Source organism: Cyanistes caeruleus, chromosome Z, assembly GCF_971803275.1.
Source record: "Cyanistes caeruleus chromosome Z, bCyaCae1.hap1.1, whole genome shotgun sequence".
NCBI lineage: Eukaryota > Metazoa > Chordata > Aves > Passeriformes > Paridae > Cyanistes > Cyanistes caeruleus.
In genome coordinates, this window is record NC_141732.1 from 20727654 (window position 1) to 20745337 (window position 17684).

Sequence of the window (17684 nt, forward strand, 5' to 3'; positions counted from 1 at the left end):
TGATGCTCCTGAATGCTTCCCTGGATTCTGCTTTTCCAGTGGCTGAAATTTTCTCTCACCTTTGCCCCCCTTCCTCCCTAAGTGTTTTGTAACATATTTTTCTGATTTATAACCTATTTAACTGATTTTCATCCTGTTTCCCTGCACTGGTCTTAAGTTCATCTTTGCATCACAATCAACCATTTCTTACTGAGTGGTTACAGGTGCAGTCAACTGAGTTGCACAATGAAGACTGGACCAAAAAAACCTGTTGGATCCATATGTGCACAATAATTATGAAGTAATTTTTGTGTTTTATCAAAGAAGCATGAAGAAACTCCTTTCACTTTCTTAATAAATTGCTTTCCCATAATTAAAAGTTTGTTGTATAAATCCTGAAAGAAATTAGCTAAGTCCATATGGGGGACTTGCAGAAGTATTTTCATTTTCTTTCACACTGAATTTTATTCTGATCTAATAACAATGTGCTTGAATTTCTTTTTTAATTAATAGAATTGCTGGCATTAATGCATTGACCATTAATGCACACTGACCATGACAAGATGTCTCAAACACGCATTAAAAATTGTGACAATGTTTCCAATTCTTATAAATTAACAACCAAAATAATCACATAGTTAATAATCACCATATAATTAATTAAAAAAATTAAATATAGCACATGTTATATGGCCAAAAGAGTGGTAGTGAATAGCATTAAACCCATCTGTCATCCAGTCACAGTGGCACTCCCCAGGCTCAGTATTGAGGACAGTCCTGCTTTATTGATGATCTGGAGGAAGGGATCAAGGCCACCCTCAGTCAGTTTGCCTCCTCAAAGGAAGTTGTAGTGAAGAGGGAGTCAGTCTCTTCTTCCAGGTAGAAGCAACAGGACAAGAAGAAGCAGTCTCAGTTTTTTCCAGGGGAGGTTTAGATTGGATGTTACAAAAAATTTCTTCACCAAAATATTTTCAAGCATTGGAACAGGCTGCCCAGGGAAGTGGTTGAATCACCATCCCTGGAGGTTTTGAAAAGATGTGCAAATGTCGTGATGAGGGACTTGGACTAGGGATGGACTTGACAGTGTTGTGCTAATGGCTGGACTCAATGATCATAAGGTCCTTTTCCAAACTAAATTGTTAAATTGTTTTGTATTACTATTATTATTATTATTGTTATTGTTATTGTTATTGTTATTGTTGTTGTTATTATTGTTATTATTATTCAATTGAAATATTTTTTTAATAAATACATTATTTTGTGAAAGAATAGTGGAAGTATTCTTTTAGTGTTGGAATAAAAGAAAACTTTGCTGGAATAGCAGAACACCTTTGATGTTCTACAGGTATATCTTACATTTTGGTAATTTTACAAATAGCATTCTATATAACATTTTCATATTGCTTATGATGCTGGAGCCATGAAACAGAATATGTATTCAATCTCTCCTCAGCTTTTCTTCCCCCACCAGCTCTGCAGCTGGTTAGTCCACTGACTAATTACTCCACTGACTGCTTACTCCTGACCTCTGTGGTTTGTTACTTAAGTTACTTAAACCTCCTGGCCTTAAAAGTTCAGCATCAGCTTGGCACCATTCAGTCAGGGACCAGCCTTGCCATGTCTTTCCATGTCTGTGACACACGTCCCTGTCGAATATAGTTCAACAGATTACTTAATTACTGTTTCTGCCTTGATGTCTAAACCATCTAAATGAAAGACCTCTATTTGTACATCTCTGCAGACTTCTGTCAGACTTTGTCTTTTCCTTTTGTGCTATAAATAAAATGTGGAAACAGGAAGAATGAACAATTCTTAGGAATACTTTAGAAACCACAGAAAAACCAAAAGTACAGATATACATATTCATGCCCACTTGGAAGTAATGAGACTTCACAAACACGAGGATGTGTCAAAAACCACGCAGACCAACAAAACCAAGCTTTGTAATCACTGGTATCATGTGTTAGAGGTAAATTATCTGTATCACAAGATAGGCCAAAGTGTGCCCCACTAGCTAACTGTGAATTTAAAGAAGCTTTAGAGAAAGCTTATTAATTGAATTACAGATGCAAGAACTGATAAATGTTTCAGGGGCCAGGCATTATTGGCCCAGAGAAGCCTGAGTTAATTATTAATGCAAGGTGTGGAGTTACAGCTTCCAAAGTGCCGGGTGTAAGGTACCTCCGGCACTTCTGTGCTGCAGAGAGGATGCATTACAGCTCTTAGAGCTTGTTGCTAATGAATACAATTTGGGTGGATTGATCACATTTTTCACTAACAGTTCAGGAAGGTTTCAGACCCTAAGAACTAAAAGCTCAATAAAGAGGAAATGTTGACTCTCCAGGACTTTTTTAAGTCTTAGAAGATTGGCTGAAAACAGGCTCCAAAACAATTTTTGTCAGGCACAGCTTAGTTGAAAAGCAGTTCAGTAATAATAGTGGGCAAATTATAGTGCTATTTAATACCCACCTGGCCTCCAAGACAGCCAGTCTGGCCTCTGAGGCTGTCAGTACGTTCACAGTAAGAGAGATGAAATACTGATTGATGGGAGTACAAAGAGTGCAACAAAAGATGAGAAATTTCCACCATCTCACACATGCACCTTATACATCTTTTGGTTTGTATGCTTATAAAATATCTTATTTCCAATTCTTTTGTCTTGATGGGCAGTCTAAGTCCTGTAATAAAATGAAATATGCTACAAAAATACTTTAAAAAATCACCATAATATATTCTGTCTGTAGCATGCGATCTGCTACGAGAGAGTGACCATATCAGAGGAAAAGGGAAGCACATCAACCTGTTGGAGCTATTCCAAAGGAGAACCACCAAGTTGCTCTTAGAGTAACTTGGTTAGAAGGACTGAGCCAACCTCCTATGAGGAAAGCCTGAAGGAACTAGGTTTGCTCAGCCTGGAAAATAAAAAGTTTCAATCTGACCTAATTACAGCCTTCCAGTACCTGAAGAGGGCCTGCAAGAAAGGGGAGGGACTTTCCATGGGAGGATGTCGTGACAGGTCATGGGGGAATGGCTTCCAACTGAAATAGAATAAGTTTGTATTAGATATTAGGAAGAAATTTTTTACTGTGAAGGTGGTGAAGTGCTGACACAGGTTGTCCAGAGAATCTGTGGATGCCCTATCCCTGGACGTGTTCAAGGCCAGGCTGGATGGGGCTCTGAGCAACCTGGTCTAGAGAAAGATGTCCCTTCCCGTGGCAGGTGGGTTGGAATAAGTTTAATTTTAAGGGCTCTTCCAACCCAAACCATTATATGATTCTAAGAACAGATTCTGCTCTACTCTGACTTTCCTAGGGGGAAAAAAAAATATTCTCATGTTTGTTTAGAGAACACAGTTGGCACATCTCTGGATTCTTGTGCTCAGTTCTCTAATTATATGGTACCTTAATAAGATTGCTGCTGGATATAAACTACCCAGTTGCTAATGGACTTTGTGTTTTTATAGCACAAAATTTTGTCTATCTAAAATGCTATAAGCACTAGTAAGGGAAGTGAGATGAGTATACCAGAGGCAAACACATTTAAACCCTTCCCTTTTTTCATATTGGTGCAAAGGTCAGGCAGAAAAATGCACAAACAGGGATGCAGTTCCCAAAATCCAACCCTCAAATCTAAACTGGGATAGCTTTCTCTGAAGGTTTTCCAGTTTGCAACAGCTGAGGCTCTGGCCCATTAGTTTTATTTCTTTTTTGTACCTTTCTCTAATCCAAAAATCATACAATAATTATTGGTCATGGTTGAAGACTTTTAAGAGACTTTACATGAAACCATCAACCCAGCACTACCACTGTAACCCCAAAAATACTAAATCACATCAGCAAACACCAGATCCAGATGCCTCTTGAATGCCTCCAGGAGTGGTGACTCCACCATCTCCTGGGCCAGTTCCAGTGTATGACTACCTTAACAATGTCCATTTTTTCTAGTAACTGATCTGAATCTCCCTTGTCTCAGCTTCAGGCCATTTCCTCTTGTCCTCTCGTTGCAGGCACCACAGCAGCCATGGGCCCCTGCCTCACCACAACCTCCTTCAGGGGAGTTGTAAAAAGCAATGAGATCCCCCTGAGCCTCCTTTTTTTGAGACTAAACAGCTCCCTCAGCTGCCCCTCATGAGAGATGTTCTTTAGTCCTTTCAGGAGCCTTGTTGGCCTTCCCTGGACAGGCTGCAGCCCCTCAATGTCCCTTTTAAAGTGAGGGGCCAGAAAGGAGCGCAGACTTGGGGTGAGGCCTCCCCAGTGCCCAGCACAGGGGCACGGTCACTGCCCTCATCCTGCTGGCCACGCTGCTCTTGGCACAGGCCAGGATGCCACTGGCCTTTTTGGCCACCTGGGCACACTGCTGGCTCACTGCTGTTCACACAGCAGCCTCCAAGTTCCTTTCTGAATAACAGCTCTTGAACCACCTCACCCCAAGGCTGTAGCACTGCACAGGGACTGCTGCACCCCCAGTGACACAGCACTCGGCCTTGTTGAACCTCCTGCAGTTGTCCTCAGCCCACTGATTGAGCCTGTCCCTCTTCAGAGTCTTCCTGCCCTCAAGCAGACCAACACTCCCATCCAGCTTGGTGTCATCTGCAAATTTAGTGAGAATGACCCAATTCCTGTGCCCAGATCACCAATAAAAATGTTAGACAATACTGACCCCAAAACTGGGCTGTGGGAAGCACCGCTAGTGACTGGCCATCAGCTGGATTTAGCTCCATCCACCACCACTCTCAGGGCCCAGCCAAACAGCTAATTTTTACCTACTGAAGAGTGCACCCATCCAAGCCAGTTTTTCTGGAAGGATGCATTGGAGACTGTGTCAAGCACTTTACTGAAGTCTGACGGATGACATCCACAGCCTTCCTTTCATTTCAAAGCGGGTCACTTTGTCATAGAAGATGATCAGTTTGGCCAACCACAACCTGCCTTTCTTCAGTCTGTATCAGCTGGGCTTGATCTCCTGATTGTTCCGCATAATGGCACTCAGGATAATATTTGCCATATTATTTCTTGCCCTGAGAACTGAGGTTAGGCTGATAGACCTGTAGTTCCCCAGATCATCCTTCTGATCTTTCTTGTAGATGAGTGTTACATGTCCTAATTTCTAGTCAGCTGGACCGTCTCCTGTTAACCAGGACTGCTGGTAGATGATTGAGAGTATTTTGGCTCTTTCACCAGTTCCCTTATTCCTGTGGGGTGAATCCCACCAGGACACACCGTGTGTGTGTCTAATTCACATAGGAGGACACTAACCATCTCCTGGACTCATTTCCCTGTCACCAGTTTCCTACTGAGGGAGCCGTGTGTCGTGAGGATAACTGGTCTTGATGACTGAGACAAAGGCTTGAAGTACCTCTGCCTTTCTCTCATTCCCCATCCCTACACTATCCTTCTCATTCAACAGGAGATGGAGATACTCTTTGACCTTCCATTGACTGCAAATATTATTTATACTTTATATTGTCTTTAAAAGTAGAGGCCGATCAGGTTCTTGTAGTGTTTTGGCCATTCTAATCTTTCGCCTACATGAACTTGAGAACTGGTAGATCGCCCAAGTTGCCTATCTCTCCTTCCAAAAACAATAGATTCTCTCTTTTTGCTGAGATCAAGCCTAATATCTCTGTTTAACCAGGCTGGCCTTTCTCCCTAGTGACTTGTTCTCCTGTACATGGGGACACCCTGTTCCTAAATATTTAACAATTTCCCTTTTAAAGAATATCTAGCCTTTCTGGACTCCTTTGCCCTTCAGGGCTGACTCCCAAGGGTCTCTGTCAATCAATCAATCAATCAATCAATCAATTTACCCCTCTCTCTAAATTTCTGTCTTGCAAGTAATAATTAATGGTCGTTATCACCTGGTGGCTCTTCAAGTAAATTTGTGCTGACCTGAGTAGTCAGTGACAAGAAGAAAGGCAATGGACAAGTTCTCATCTCGCATAGAAAAGGCAAAGCAACACTCTTCACAAGCCATAGAAACCAGTAGAGGGAAAATTACTAGAACAAAAAAACTCTTCTGAATTAGAATATTTGTCTTGGAAATGATAAAAAGTCTGGACTCTAGGCACACTCATATATTCAGTAGAACAAACCAGTGTGTCCCCAGCCCACAGCCTAACAAGTCTATTGGTAGGGCTTGGGGGAGTGGGAATTCTTTTATCTTTTCACCCCTCTCCATGTCTTCCTCCTCTTTTTCACACCTGCAGACCTGTGAAGATCTCACCATGATGTCTGAAGGTGAGTTTAGAGTCTGACAGTATTGATACAGCTCAACTTCAAACTGCAAAGGGACACTGTATCAGAGCAGTATCCTCATCAAGCCACAGTTCTTCACAGAGAATAATCATGGGCTGTTTGACACAGGGATGTAAATTAGAAGTCGGAGTTGATCTAAATTGCAAGTGTAGTTCTATTAAGAACGCCATTTTCACAGTGAGCTCTCAGTCATGTTTTGACAGAAGGCATTTTCTGCAAAGTCATTAGTTCTACATGTTCTAAAATTACTGTTCATTCATGCATTTTCCAAAGAATGAAGGAAAATATTTACCATTTTACAAAGTAATCACGAGAGTTAAGTATAAATCATCTTTCCCACCATATGCAGTTTAAACCATGACAAAATGCTCCTTTGAAAATGCTTAAACAAAATGTTTTGATGATTTTAAATGTCTTGTTTTTTTAAAAACACAAATTTCAGTGGAAGCTGAATCCTTCCCCAAAAATTGTTTGCTCTGACAAGACTTTTTTGAAAAAACAATATTTAAAATTAAAAGTCCTAATTGATTCTAATATTAACCATTCAAAATAATATTAAAAAACCACAGTTTTTTTTGTCTTGTCTTGTCATGTATAGGAGCCTTACTGGATAGCACTTTTTTTCCACTTTTGGAAATAAAAGATGCTAATACAGAATGAACATGGAAGTGGGGGTTGGCTTATATAATTATGTAACATTTATCATAATGCTGAGAAGAAACCTCCACAATATCTCTCAATTGTGAAAGACAGAAGACAAAGAGCAGGCCAGTTTGCTCTCCCACCTACAAGAAGACAGTTTTGGTTTTTTCACTGCACATTCCAAGATATTCTAAATCCCTCACAAGGAAAGAAGCAGGCAACAGGGGGAAATACTTGCTACTAACAATGGCTCACCAAGAGTTTCAAGAGCCATAAATGTTAACACAAGATTATTCAAAAGTCACATTATGTGACTTAAACAAACAAACAAAAGTTTAAGGCACTTACAGCCATTATGTGTCCATTTTTCATATGTACAAGAATAATGCATATAATGCCAATCTATCAGACTGATGATTCTGTTATAAATCTTAAGTAACTTGCTAAAATACAGAATATAGATACCTTAAAATATGCTGATGCTATTGTAACTGTAATCATAATAGGATTTCCATTTATAAGATAAAATTTTTACTTTAAATGGCACAAAAACCCCAGGTCTTGTCTTAGAACTCAGTTGAACTTAGGCTCCAAAGAAACAATTACAAAAGCAGGGCTCTGGAAAACACACTTAGAATTGCATTTTGGTATGTATGTTTTGGGATCAGAAAAGCATCAAATGGTTTAGGCTGGAAAGAACCAGAACAGGTTGAACAGAACTCCATGCAGCTTGTGCTTGGGCACTTCCCAGAATGCAGCATCTGCAACCTCTCTGGGCAGCTTCATCCAGTGTCTCTCTACCCTCACCACAGAGAATATCTTCCCTATATGTAGTTTGAATCTAAATTCTTTGTTTTTATTACCATTTCTCTTTAAGGTTTTATTGCTGCATCTAATTACCACATCCTCCTGTAAAAATCTGTTCCCATCTTCCTAAAAAGGCCCCTTTAAATACTGAAAGGCTGCTATAAGGTGTTTCCAGAACCTTCTCTTCTCCAGGCTGAACAACCCAACTGTCTTTGACAATAGCCTGTCTTTGCAGGAAAGCTGTTCCAGTCTTCTGACCATTTCTGTGGCCCTCGTATGGACCAGCTCAAGCAAGTTCCTGCCTTTCCTGTACTGAGAACCCCAGATCTGGATACAGCACTCCAGGCAGGGTCTCACCAGGGTGGTTTAGGTGAGCAGAATCCCTTCCCTCTCCCTGCTGGCCACACTGCTTTGGATGAAGACCAGGACACATTTGGTTTGCTGGCCTACAAACCCACATTGTAAACTTTTCTTTGACTTTCCATGCACCAGCACCCTCAAGACCTCCCAAGGGCTGCTCTCCATCTGCTCCTCCTCCAGCCTGTATTGATAATGGGGGGTGCCCCAACAAAGCTGCTGCACTTGGTCTTGTTAAAGATAATGAGATTCCCAGTTTCCCACCGCTTGCACTTGTCCATGTCCCTCTGGATGGCATCCTGTCCCTCAGGTGTGTCAACTGCACCACTCAGATTGGTGTCATCTGCACATTTTCTGAGGGTGCACTCAATCCCTCCTTCTATGTCACTGATGAAATTATTATTGATGAAAGTCATCATTAAATTTCACTGGTCCCGATATGAATGACACCATTTGTTAGTGATGTCCAAGCAGATATTGACCCATTGACCAGCAACTCCCTGGGTGTGACCATTCAGACAATTTCTTAGCAACCATACAGTCCACCCATTTAATCCACATCTTTACAATTTGCAGAGGATTTTCTGGGACATTATGTCAAAGACTTTACAGAAGTCCAGCTAAATGACATACACAGCCCTTTCTATGTCCACTGATGTAGCAGCTTAATCACAGAAGGTTTGGTCAGGCATTTCTTTCCCTGGTGAAGATGTGCTTATTTTCTCAAATCACCCCTCCATCTTCCAAGAGCCAGAGTTTTTATAGGATTTTTCCTGTGAATTTTTGTATTAATAGACTGGGTATATATGTTTCTCTAATTATCACTGCCCACAACTGGAAGTATAGAGGGAAAAACAACCTCTGCACCAGCTTTCCTAACCAGATATCCCAAGGCCCAGAAGAATCTCTTGATCATCCTTGTGCTTGAGCTACAAGTTGCAGCGTCATCACTGCCCACATGGAAAAGCAATAACGTCTAAAATAATGTCTAAAAAAATAATCTAAGGGACATACCAAATCATGGACATACCAAATCATGAAGTTTCCTTAGATTTGCAAGGAATTACGGGATAGAAGAATGGCTGTAAAAACAGAAGCTTTCTCCATAGGAAGACTACAAACAAATGTTTAATTTATGTTTGTCTGGGGATCCTTCAGCTGTAAATTATCCAAAATTTAATCTGCTCATTTACTTTTTGTGAAATTCCTCTTACCTTCACAATGCTTCTAATCTACATCTCCTAGATACTGCTCCCTTTACCTTCTTTGATTCTTTTCATTATCTCTTTGTAAGTTCACCTTCTCCAAAACTATCTTGCCTTCTAAAAGGACAAACCTATAGACTTTCTACACTATATTTCATATCTGTGTTTTCTGTTCATATTAAAAACTCTCTGCAGGACAGACAATTCTTTCTCTTCTGGATATGTTTTGTTGGTGTCTTGGTATTGCTGCAGCAAATGAGTTGCCTAAAACAAGGGAGCATAGAAGTTTTGACAAAAGAATAAAGTTCTCTCTATTTACCCAGTTCCTGTGCTTGGTGGAACTTGAAATGTAAATGAATACTTAATTTTTGGTTTCCAAGTAAATATAGCAATAGGTTTGCTAGGGCAAAATACAGTTTTCTATGTGGCATAAATAAAAATACATGAAAATACAAATTCTGTTTTCGAAGAGTTCACTTTTTCATAAATTATTTTCTTTTCCTTTCCTAAAAGTCAGACTAGGGAGAAAAATCCTCTCCTCTCTCTCTAGCAGTCTTGAGGTAGTCCTGCAATTACATTATTTTTCTGAGAGATATTAATGAGATATTATTCTCACCAGCAGATAATGAGATAATGAAATATGATTCTCTTATAATCTGCATCCACGTAACTGAAGAAAGGATTTTACACTAGGTTGTAATGGAAATTACAAAAAGAAAAATATATTAGTTTTCCATATTTGATTTCAGCTTTACTGGGACAAAAAATCACTGATCTGCAACACCGTTTACCTCCACTTACTGTGAGAATACCTGCTGGGGAAGAAAGATTAGGGGTGGTCTGAAGTCAATTTGTGAGTAGGTGCAGAACTAAAGTGAGAATTCAGAAAAACAGGGAAAAGCAAGATAGCAGATACTCATTATGGAAGTCAAACCATACTTCAGGACAGACAACTTCTTTTTCATCTTCCATGGTTTGTTTCGTAGCGTGGCAATCAGTTTCTTTTTTTCTTCTACTTCTTCTTTCAGCTTGGCCAACTCCTCCTCTGTAATTGGCTCCTCCTCAGATTCAGAATCAGAGCTTCAAACAGAAGCAGGAACAAAAAACATCAGATAGAAATTTTCACAGAACATACTTCATGTAATTTCTGTTAAATTTGAGACTAGATAAATGCCTTGACATTTGCACAGAAGGGAAGACACACTTTTTTAGACTTGTTATTAATTTTTGTATGAAAGACAGAGCCTCTACACAAAACGCAGAGCTGCAGGTGAACCAGCATTACACCTTCAAAATCACAGGGACAGTGAGCAGCACTCTTGGGGTAAAATCTGACAGTCACTTTTTAAGAGTTACACTCTTAGGAGCTGTAATCAGTCTCCTAAGAGTCAAACTCAAAATGGTCAAGTGAGAATGCTATAACTGCAGCCATAAAACTGAACTCCTTCACCCTAGTGTGTCACAGTAGAGAGAAGAGACGCCACAGCCTCAGCTAAGACAAATTTAAACAGCAAATGACAGCCCATGCACTAACCACAGCTTCTCTAAGCAATTTGATCCAGTGCTACACCATACTCTGAGTAGAGAATTTCTCCCTAACATCTAATCCAAACATGCTCTCTTTAATTTTAAAACCTTTCCCCTTGTTCTGCCACTGTTGGGCCATATAAAAACTCTTTCTTCCTCCTTTTCATAAGCTGCCTTAAGGCACTGGAAGGCCTCAGAGAGATCTTCCCAGAACCTTCTCTTCTCTAGGCTGAACAATTCCAATTCTCTCAGCTAGTCCTGTAGGAGAGGTGCTCCAATCCTCTGAGCACCATTGTGGCCCATACTGAATAGACTATCACCTCAGAAAGTTGTACCCATCAGTCTTACCAATTTGGGCTTCACATGACAAAAAACAGTATCACAGAAAACTTCAAACTACATAAAGAAGAGCTGTTACTTAACAGCACTTCTATTTAATGTCATACCAATATTGTGAAGAGCAGGTTGAGAATGGTATGAAAACTGAAGTCAAAGGGATAAAGGATAACAAAGTGATCTGTGCATAAAGTTTTTGAAGGAGAATGCAAAGAGAGTCATGTCTTCATGAAGAACAGAAGGATTAAATGATCTGTTTTGAAAGAGCTCAGAATCCATTGTTGCAATCAGCTGCTTGCATTTTATAAAGCGGAGTGGTGTACCTGATATGAAACATTTCCTCTGATGGAAGATTGCTGGGTTATGCAAAGTTGGAATTTGCTGGTTTTACAAAGTTGCAGTGAGAGGGTGGGAAATGTGAGGGGTTTGTGCTAATGTAGTGAGCTTATTGAGAAAAGGAAGTTTAACAGAAAGCAAGAGGTCAAGCTGGGATAATATGGGCTTTGAGCCCTTTGCCAGCTACTGCTTTGTTTTTATGAACATGTCTCATCTTCCATTCTTCACTTTCCTTTGGAACCAGGAAAATAATAAAAAATCGAAATTTCAGAGTTTCTTTAAGAAATATGTATTTTCTAGTGTGTTTACATTATGCAGCCAAACTTGGTGGAGTAATAGCAGACTTTTCCTTTATCTCAAGTGGTGGAACACCATGTTATTCAAATCAGGAAATCAAAATTTTGTCTTCTGCAACCATAAGTCTTAGCCCTTCATAAAAGGTTTTTATTCACACATTTGAAGGCCAGAAGGGTTCATTGTGACCTGCAGGCTAACATAAAGCATCAAGTATCAATAAATATCTTGACATCAAGCCTCCATCTGCCTTGGCTCAAATTCAGTACACATCTAAGTCAGTAGAGCTCTTGAAATCAAGTTACACACATAATTAACTTCTTCATTCTATTCACCTCTGGTTTTATGACCTTATTATACATCTCTATTTTGGTTTTAGTTTCATGTCCTCTTTATGGATGCAATCTACTTTTCTCATGATTTCCGTGTATAGCATTAAAAATTAGAATGTAAATGTTTTCTTTGAGCTAAGTTGTTACAGGATAAGACTGGCATGACTTTGAAAGTATAGCATGACAAAAAAATTTGACTCAATTTGAAATCTTTCTTTCTAGTTTTTTGGGTAAATTCTATTATACAGATAATCCCCATAACATTGCCTGTCAGTAAATGCTACTCAGAAAACATTAGTGTCTTAATCTGCCATGTACCTCCAGGCTTTCCCTGAAGTTTTATACTCTCAAGCAAACCAAATAAAAATCAGTAAATTTACTCACAGACAGAGCTATGCAGTAGGAAGAATATAATCCCATTGCTAAATTTTTTTTGCTCATGTGACTGCACAGAGTTTCTAAAACCAATCAGAAAAAAAATGAAACAAAGCAGTAAAGAACTAAACTGTTTTTTAACCCATAACCATCTCAGACCCCCACAGGGAGACTAAAGGAGCAATTTATCATTGATATTTTGGGGTTGATGATTATGAACAGTGTAGAGTAGGCCCTCCTCACACTCTCAATAACAGGTAACTATCAGCCTCATCAACAACCATTAACATCTAAGAACAGAAATTTTAAAACTCACCCAGAAAGAACTCCTTCCATCATGTCACTACCCTGGGAAACCCAGTACCACAAACTAACCAAGAGTGGAATATTAAAAAAAAAAAAAAAAAACCAAAAAATCAACTAAACTAAAAATCAATGCAGAGTTCTTCTAGGATTCCCTTATGTCCTTGATGTAGAATAAATAGTGCATGAAGAGGTTTTCCTGATTTAAATGAAAAGAACAGAGGCGGAAGAGGGCAATTGCCCTCTACTTCTGCTGAGATTTTGCTGAGTTGTCCTGTGACCTCACCAAAATGGGCAATGTTACTAGAGTTTAGCAAAAAGCCACAATGACAGCAGTAAATACAAAACCATCTCTCTATCAAAAAGTTTCACTTTTCTTTTTGTTTAAGGAATTTTTGTGTGTGTTTTCGTTCTCAACTTCTGACTTCACTCTTTTCATGATATTCCATGCTGAGACACCTTGGCAATTTAAAAACTGCATCAGCAAAGTCTAAGTCTAAACAGTAGAGATCATTTGTTGTGATTAGTTGTCTCATGGACTTGCTAGACAGGCTATATTTCCATACTGCCAACCTTATTTTCCATTCTGAAGCTTTGTAAACCCTTTATCTCAATCACAGCCAAACTGATCACCCGCCTGCTATCCTTCATTCTTGCATTATTTTGTTTTTCTTTTGAGAATATTTTGAACTATTCTTATTCTGCAATATTTTAGCAGCTCCTGTAAATATAAAAATATAATATTCTTGAGTTATCTTTGAGAGTATCCTCAGTTTTTCCTCAGAAGTTTTTAGGCTTTACTACTTTAAGAACAAAGTCTTGTTCCAGGTAGCAATTTCAAGTTATTTAGTCCAAAATTATGTATTTTAGTACTAAGAACTTTGGAAGATAATTAAAAACATTGTGCCCATGTTCAATTTTCTATTTACAGTAGTCTTTTTTAATTAACACTGAGTAAATGTTTACAATGAAGACAAAAGTAAGGCAAGGAACATAGGTTTACACAGTCAGGACTGCTGTTGTGTGAGTATGGGGAACTGCACACATGAGTATAACTGCCAGAGCCAGCAGAAAGATTTTAGGCATTCTCATTGGGAAGAGAAATGAAGTAAAAACATATATAAATGGGATCACAAAAAAATTAATATAAGAGCATATCTCACTGTATTTTTTCCTTTCCTTTTACTCCTGCTGTGCTCTCCAGTGATGCCTCTGGGAGCAAAATCATCTGTAACAAGTGCTGAATGAGGAACAGGAGTTTCTCTCCCTCTCCACTGAGACAAGTGTGCCTAGCTCCCTTTGCTCCTTTATACATTGCTCCCAGTGGTTGCTTCCTTTCAAAAGCACAAGAAAGGACAAGGAGCAAAGGGACGCTAGGATGGCAAAGAAATAGAAATGTTTTTCTGAAGTGCTCCCTGTCACTGGAGTCTTCTAAAGACCCCAGGTGGCATTAGATACTTTGGAAAGTTGAAAAGTGACATTTCAGAGGAAATGAGTGGGAGCCAGATTGGAAAATCCCATCTCAGTTTTTTGTTCTGGGCTCTTGAGATTTTGATGTTGATCTTAAAAAGTTGTCTCAAAACTGTCTGGGCAACTAGAATGTGATTTTCTGAGAAGCATTGAGATTTTAGTTCTATGCAGGAAATAAAACTTGGCTTTCTTGGAGGGTTAGCAGCTTGGGGTTTGAGGCATTTTAATTTTGTGGAAAGAAAAAAAGCAGGGTAGATCTCACCTGTTATCACCTCCCTCTACCGCTTTCTCTTCTCTTGTGTCATTTTTGCTCCCTTTCTCTAAAAAACAGCTCATAAACTTGGGATATAACTAAATATGACTTTCTGGAATGTTTTCATTTCACTCAGCCATCATTTCCTCATTGTAGAACAAAGAATATCTTTATAGCTCTAATTTTACTGTCACAAATAAGGGAGTCATATTGACTTCTGGTATTTCACATCTATAAGTGAAAACAGGTTTCATGTAAGATAACTATGGTTTTATTATAAGAAAAAAAAAAAAACTTAATTACCCTGATCCTGATTTCTTTTTGTCTTTTTTCTTCTTGTTGGCCTTCTCTTTTTTCCCTTTTTTATCAGACTTTTTGTCCCCTTTCTTCTCATTTTTACCTTTCCCGCTTTTACCCCCTTTCTCGTCTTCCTGTTCTTCATCATCTTCCTTGGATTTCTGATTTGCCTGATTCTTCCTGGCTTTTGCAGGTTCCATATCAGAATCACTGGCATCATTTCCAGCTGCTCGCCCTCGTCTACGGCTCCTGTGCCTGCGATGCCCAGCTCGCCTTGTCCCACCTTCATCATCCTCATCCTCCTCATCATCATGCCTGCCTCTCCCTCTGGCATGTGCCCTTCTGGTTCTTGGAGTCTCTCTCTTTTTATCTGTGATTGATTAGAAGACAGAAGGGGTATATGTTAGAAGGAGACCTTTCCTCCTTTGTTCTTAATAATAATCATAAAGCATCTGTGTCTGGCCTCAAAACAACCCACATTACTGACCTGTTCCTTTGGCAGTTTCTTCCTTCTCAGCTGCACTGCCTTCCTCCTTGTCATCATTGCCATCTGTTAAGTGGGAAAAAAAGGCATGTGAAGGGTAGGATCAACCATTAGGAATTCAGGGGTCTCAAGAAATTCTTGGCAATTACTGCTTTGTACTTTTTTAAAACATTTTATGAACCCAGTGTTTTGGAACATGGCAAACAGTTTTCAAGAGGTAAGATGAAGACAGAAAAAACAGTTACACTTTCCTTCAGATAAATAAGCCTTAAAGGTACACCAGGAAGAACTCTTCCTTATGAAAGCAATATATAGGAAAGGAGGATGCTAAAAATACCCTAAAATTTGGAAAACAAGGGTGAAAATTCTCCTCAGACAGTTCTCTGAGATTTTCTTAAACATGAGATATAAATAACTGGCTTGGATTAAAAAGCTAAAAGAATCATTTCCTGATTTGACTGACTGGAGGTCCAGACCTGCAGCACAGCTGAAGAGTGCAGTTCCACAGGAAAGAGCAGACCTACTCTCAGTTCCAGCAACCAAATCTCTAAGCACAGGGACAAAATTTGATCCAGCTCACTTGTATGCTCTACCACATGCAAATTCTATTTTACTACTCTACCACTTGAGATGTTTTTAACATTGAGGACTTTAGAGTGATAGTTTATTTATAGAAGATTGTAGTGTTTCTCCTAAGGAACATCTATGGTTTGGAGTAGATTTCTTGCTTAATTTTTCATTCTCAATAAGTTCAGTAAGAGACAATGTCTGTGCTACCCATCAATAAGCAGAAAAGCATCCACAACATTTGCCTGGTACACTTGAAACTGCAATCACAGATTAATAGAGAATAAACTAAATAATAAAAATACTTTCACATGTATTATATCCATCATATTATCTAATTTATATCTAATTAATGTATTCTTTGAATACATTGGGATGAACATATTACTTAACATGTATCCTGAAACTGCTTCTGAAACTGCTACTGATATTCATTAGAAAAGTTTATTCAGAAGCAATACTTGAGAAGCCAGGTTCTAATGGGCCTTTTTAAGGTATTTTTGAGCTTGTATGTGTGGGAAAACACCTTAGACACATCAGCTGTATTTATATATATAGATGGTAGTAGGAAATTAATGAGAAGGCTAACAGAGATTACCATGACATAGTACAAGTAGGTAGCCATCGTTCCATTTCTATATAATCTGTATATTCCCTCTGTTTATTGTCCAGTTCCCCCTCTGGACAGGTGATAGTTGCTGAGCCTTACAGTTGCATCTTTCTGTCAAGAAACTGCAGGTATCCTCCTTTTTCAATCATCTCTAACATTTCTGAAATTTTCTTTCTATTCTTTCTTCACACATTCCCTGGTTCCCCTGTTTCTTTTATAAATTTTACTAACCACTAGCAACTCATTGAAAATTTATACACAAATTGATTCATTTAGGGACTGCTGTGGCTAACTATGAAGGGCAACTTCTTGGCTTTGCCTAGCATCAAAGAAAGGGAGTAAAATATGTCCGGCTTCAAGCAAGAAGGAATCCAGGGTCTTATTTCACTATGCACAGTAATGGGCAAAGCGTTATTAACCGGAATTTAACTGGCATATTAAAAAGGAGTCTAACTTCCCTACACAAAACATCTAATTGTAACTAACACTTTCTACCACTTCTACAGCATCTGCACTATAAGTTTTAAGATTATGCAAAAAACATTGTCATTCGATATCATCACTGGAATGCGACAATAAATGCTCCTTTGTTCTGCTTGGACATATGCCTTCTGCTGTTGACAGTAACAGGATCTCCTTTGATAAAGACCATTGTGCTGCTATTGAAAGCTTGCAAAGGTGAAGAGAGACACCTCTAAAGAGATACTTCACATGCAACAGTAGGGCACTATCTCCTATCGAAACAAATGCTTTGGCTGATCTCCTAAAGCCAAACAGAAATTCTCAGAAAAGCACTATATTGGTTAGAGATTGGCCTCACTGCAGCCTGATGAGCCCCTATGACAAGCAAGCAAATGGAAGTTTATCATACATACGGAAACATGCATCAGCAGTGAAGTCTACCGAGCTTGAGCTGACATCATAGTGACATAACAATGACAGTGACAAGGGCTTGTGATACACAGACTTACTTACACAAGGGAGAAGATAGATGCTGGAGTCTGTGTAATTCTAGTAGCAAATTCACTACACTGAAAATTTGAGATAAAATTCTAAGCTGACTTAAAGATTTCAGACTGCTTGAAAAGAGCATTATAAAGACTGTTATGGGTGAGCATACCTGAGTATTAAATCCTGTATGTTAACAGGGTTTTTTCATCTGAATTATCAAGTAGATGAGTGATAAAGAACAATTTTTTAAAAAATAAAGAAAAAGCCTAAAATCAAACAGAAATAGATATTGCCATAAAACAAAC

The 17684-nt window shown here is 38.9% G+C and overlaps 1 protein-coding gene across 1 annotated transcript in view; it reads right to left on the reverse strand.

The window, feature by feature from the left end:
• TMC1 (transmembrane channel like 1) overlaps nucleotides 1-17684 on the reverse strand; it is an 81907-nt gene that overhangs the window by 35608 nt on the left and 28615 nt on the right. The window contains exons 2-4 of the mRNA XM_086869785.1: nucleotides 15255-15317; nucleotides 14774-15137; nucleotides 10184-10324 (exon numbers count right to left, since the gene is read on the reverse strand). Of these exons, the coding sequence (XP_086725911.1) occupies nucleotides 10184-10324; nucleotides 14774-15137; nucleotides 15255-15317 (568 nt within the window). The remainder of the gene's footprint in view (nucleotides 1-10183; nucleotides 10325-14773; nucleotides 15138-15254; nucleotides 15318-17684) is intronic.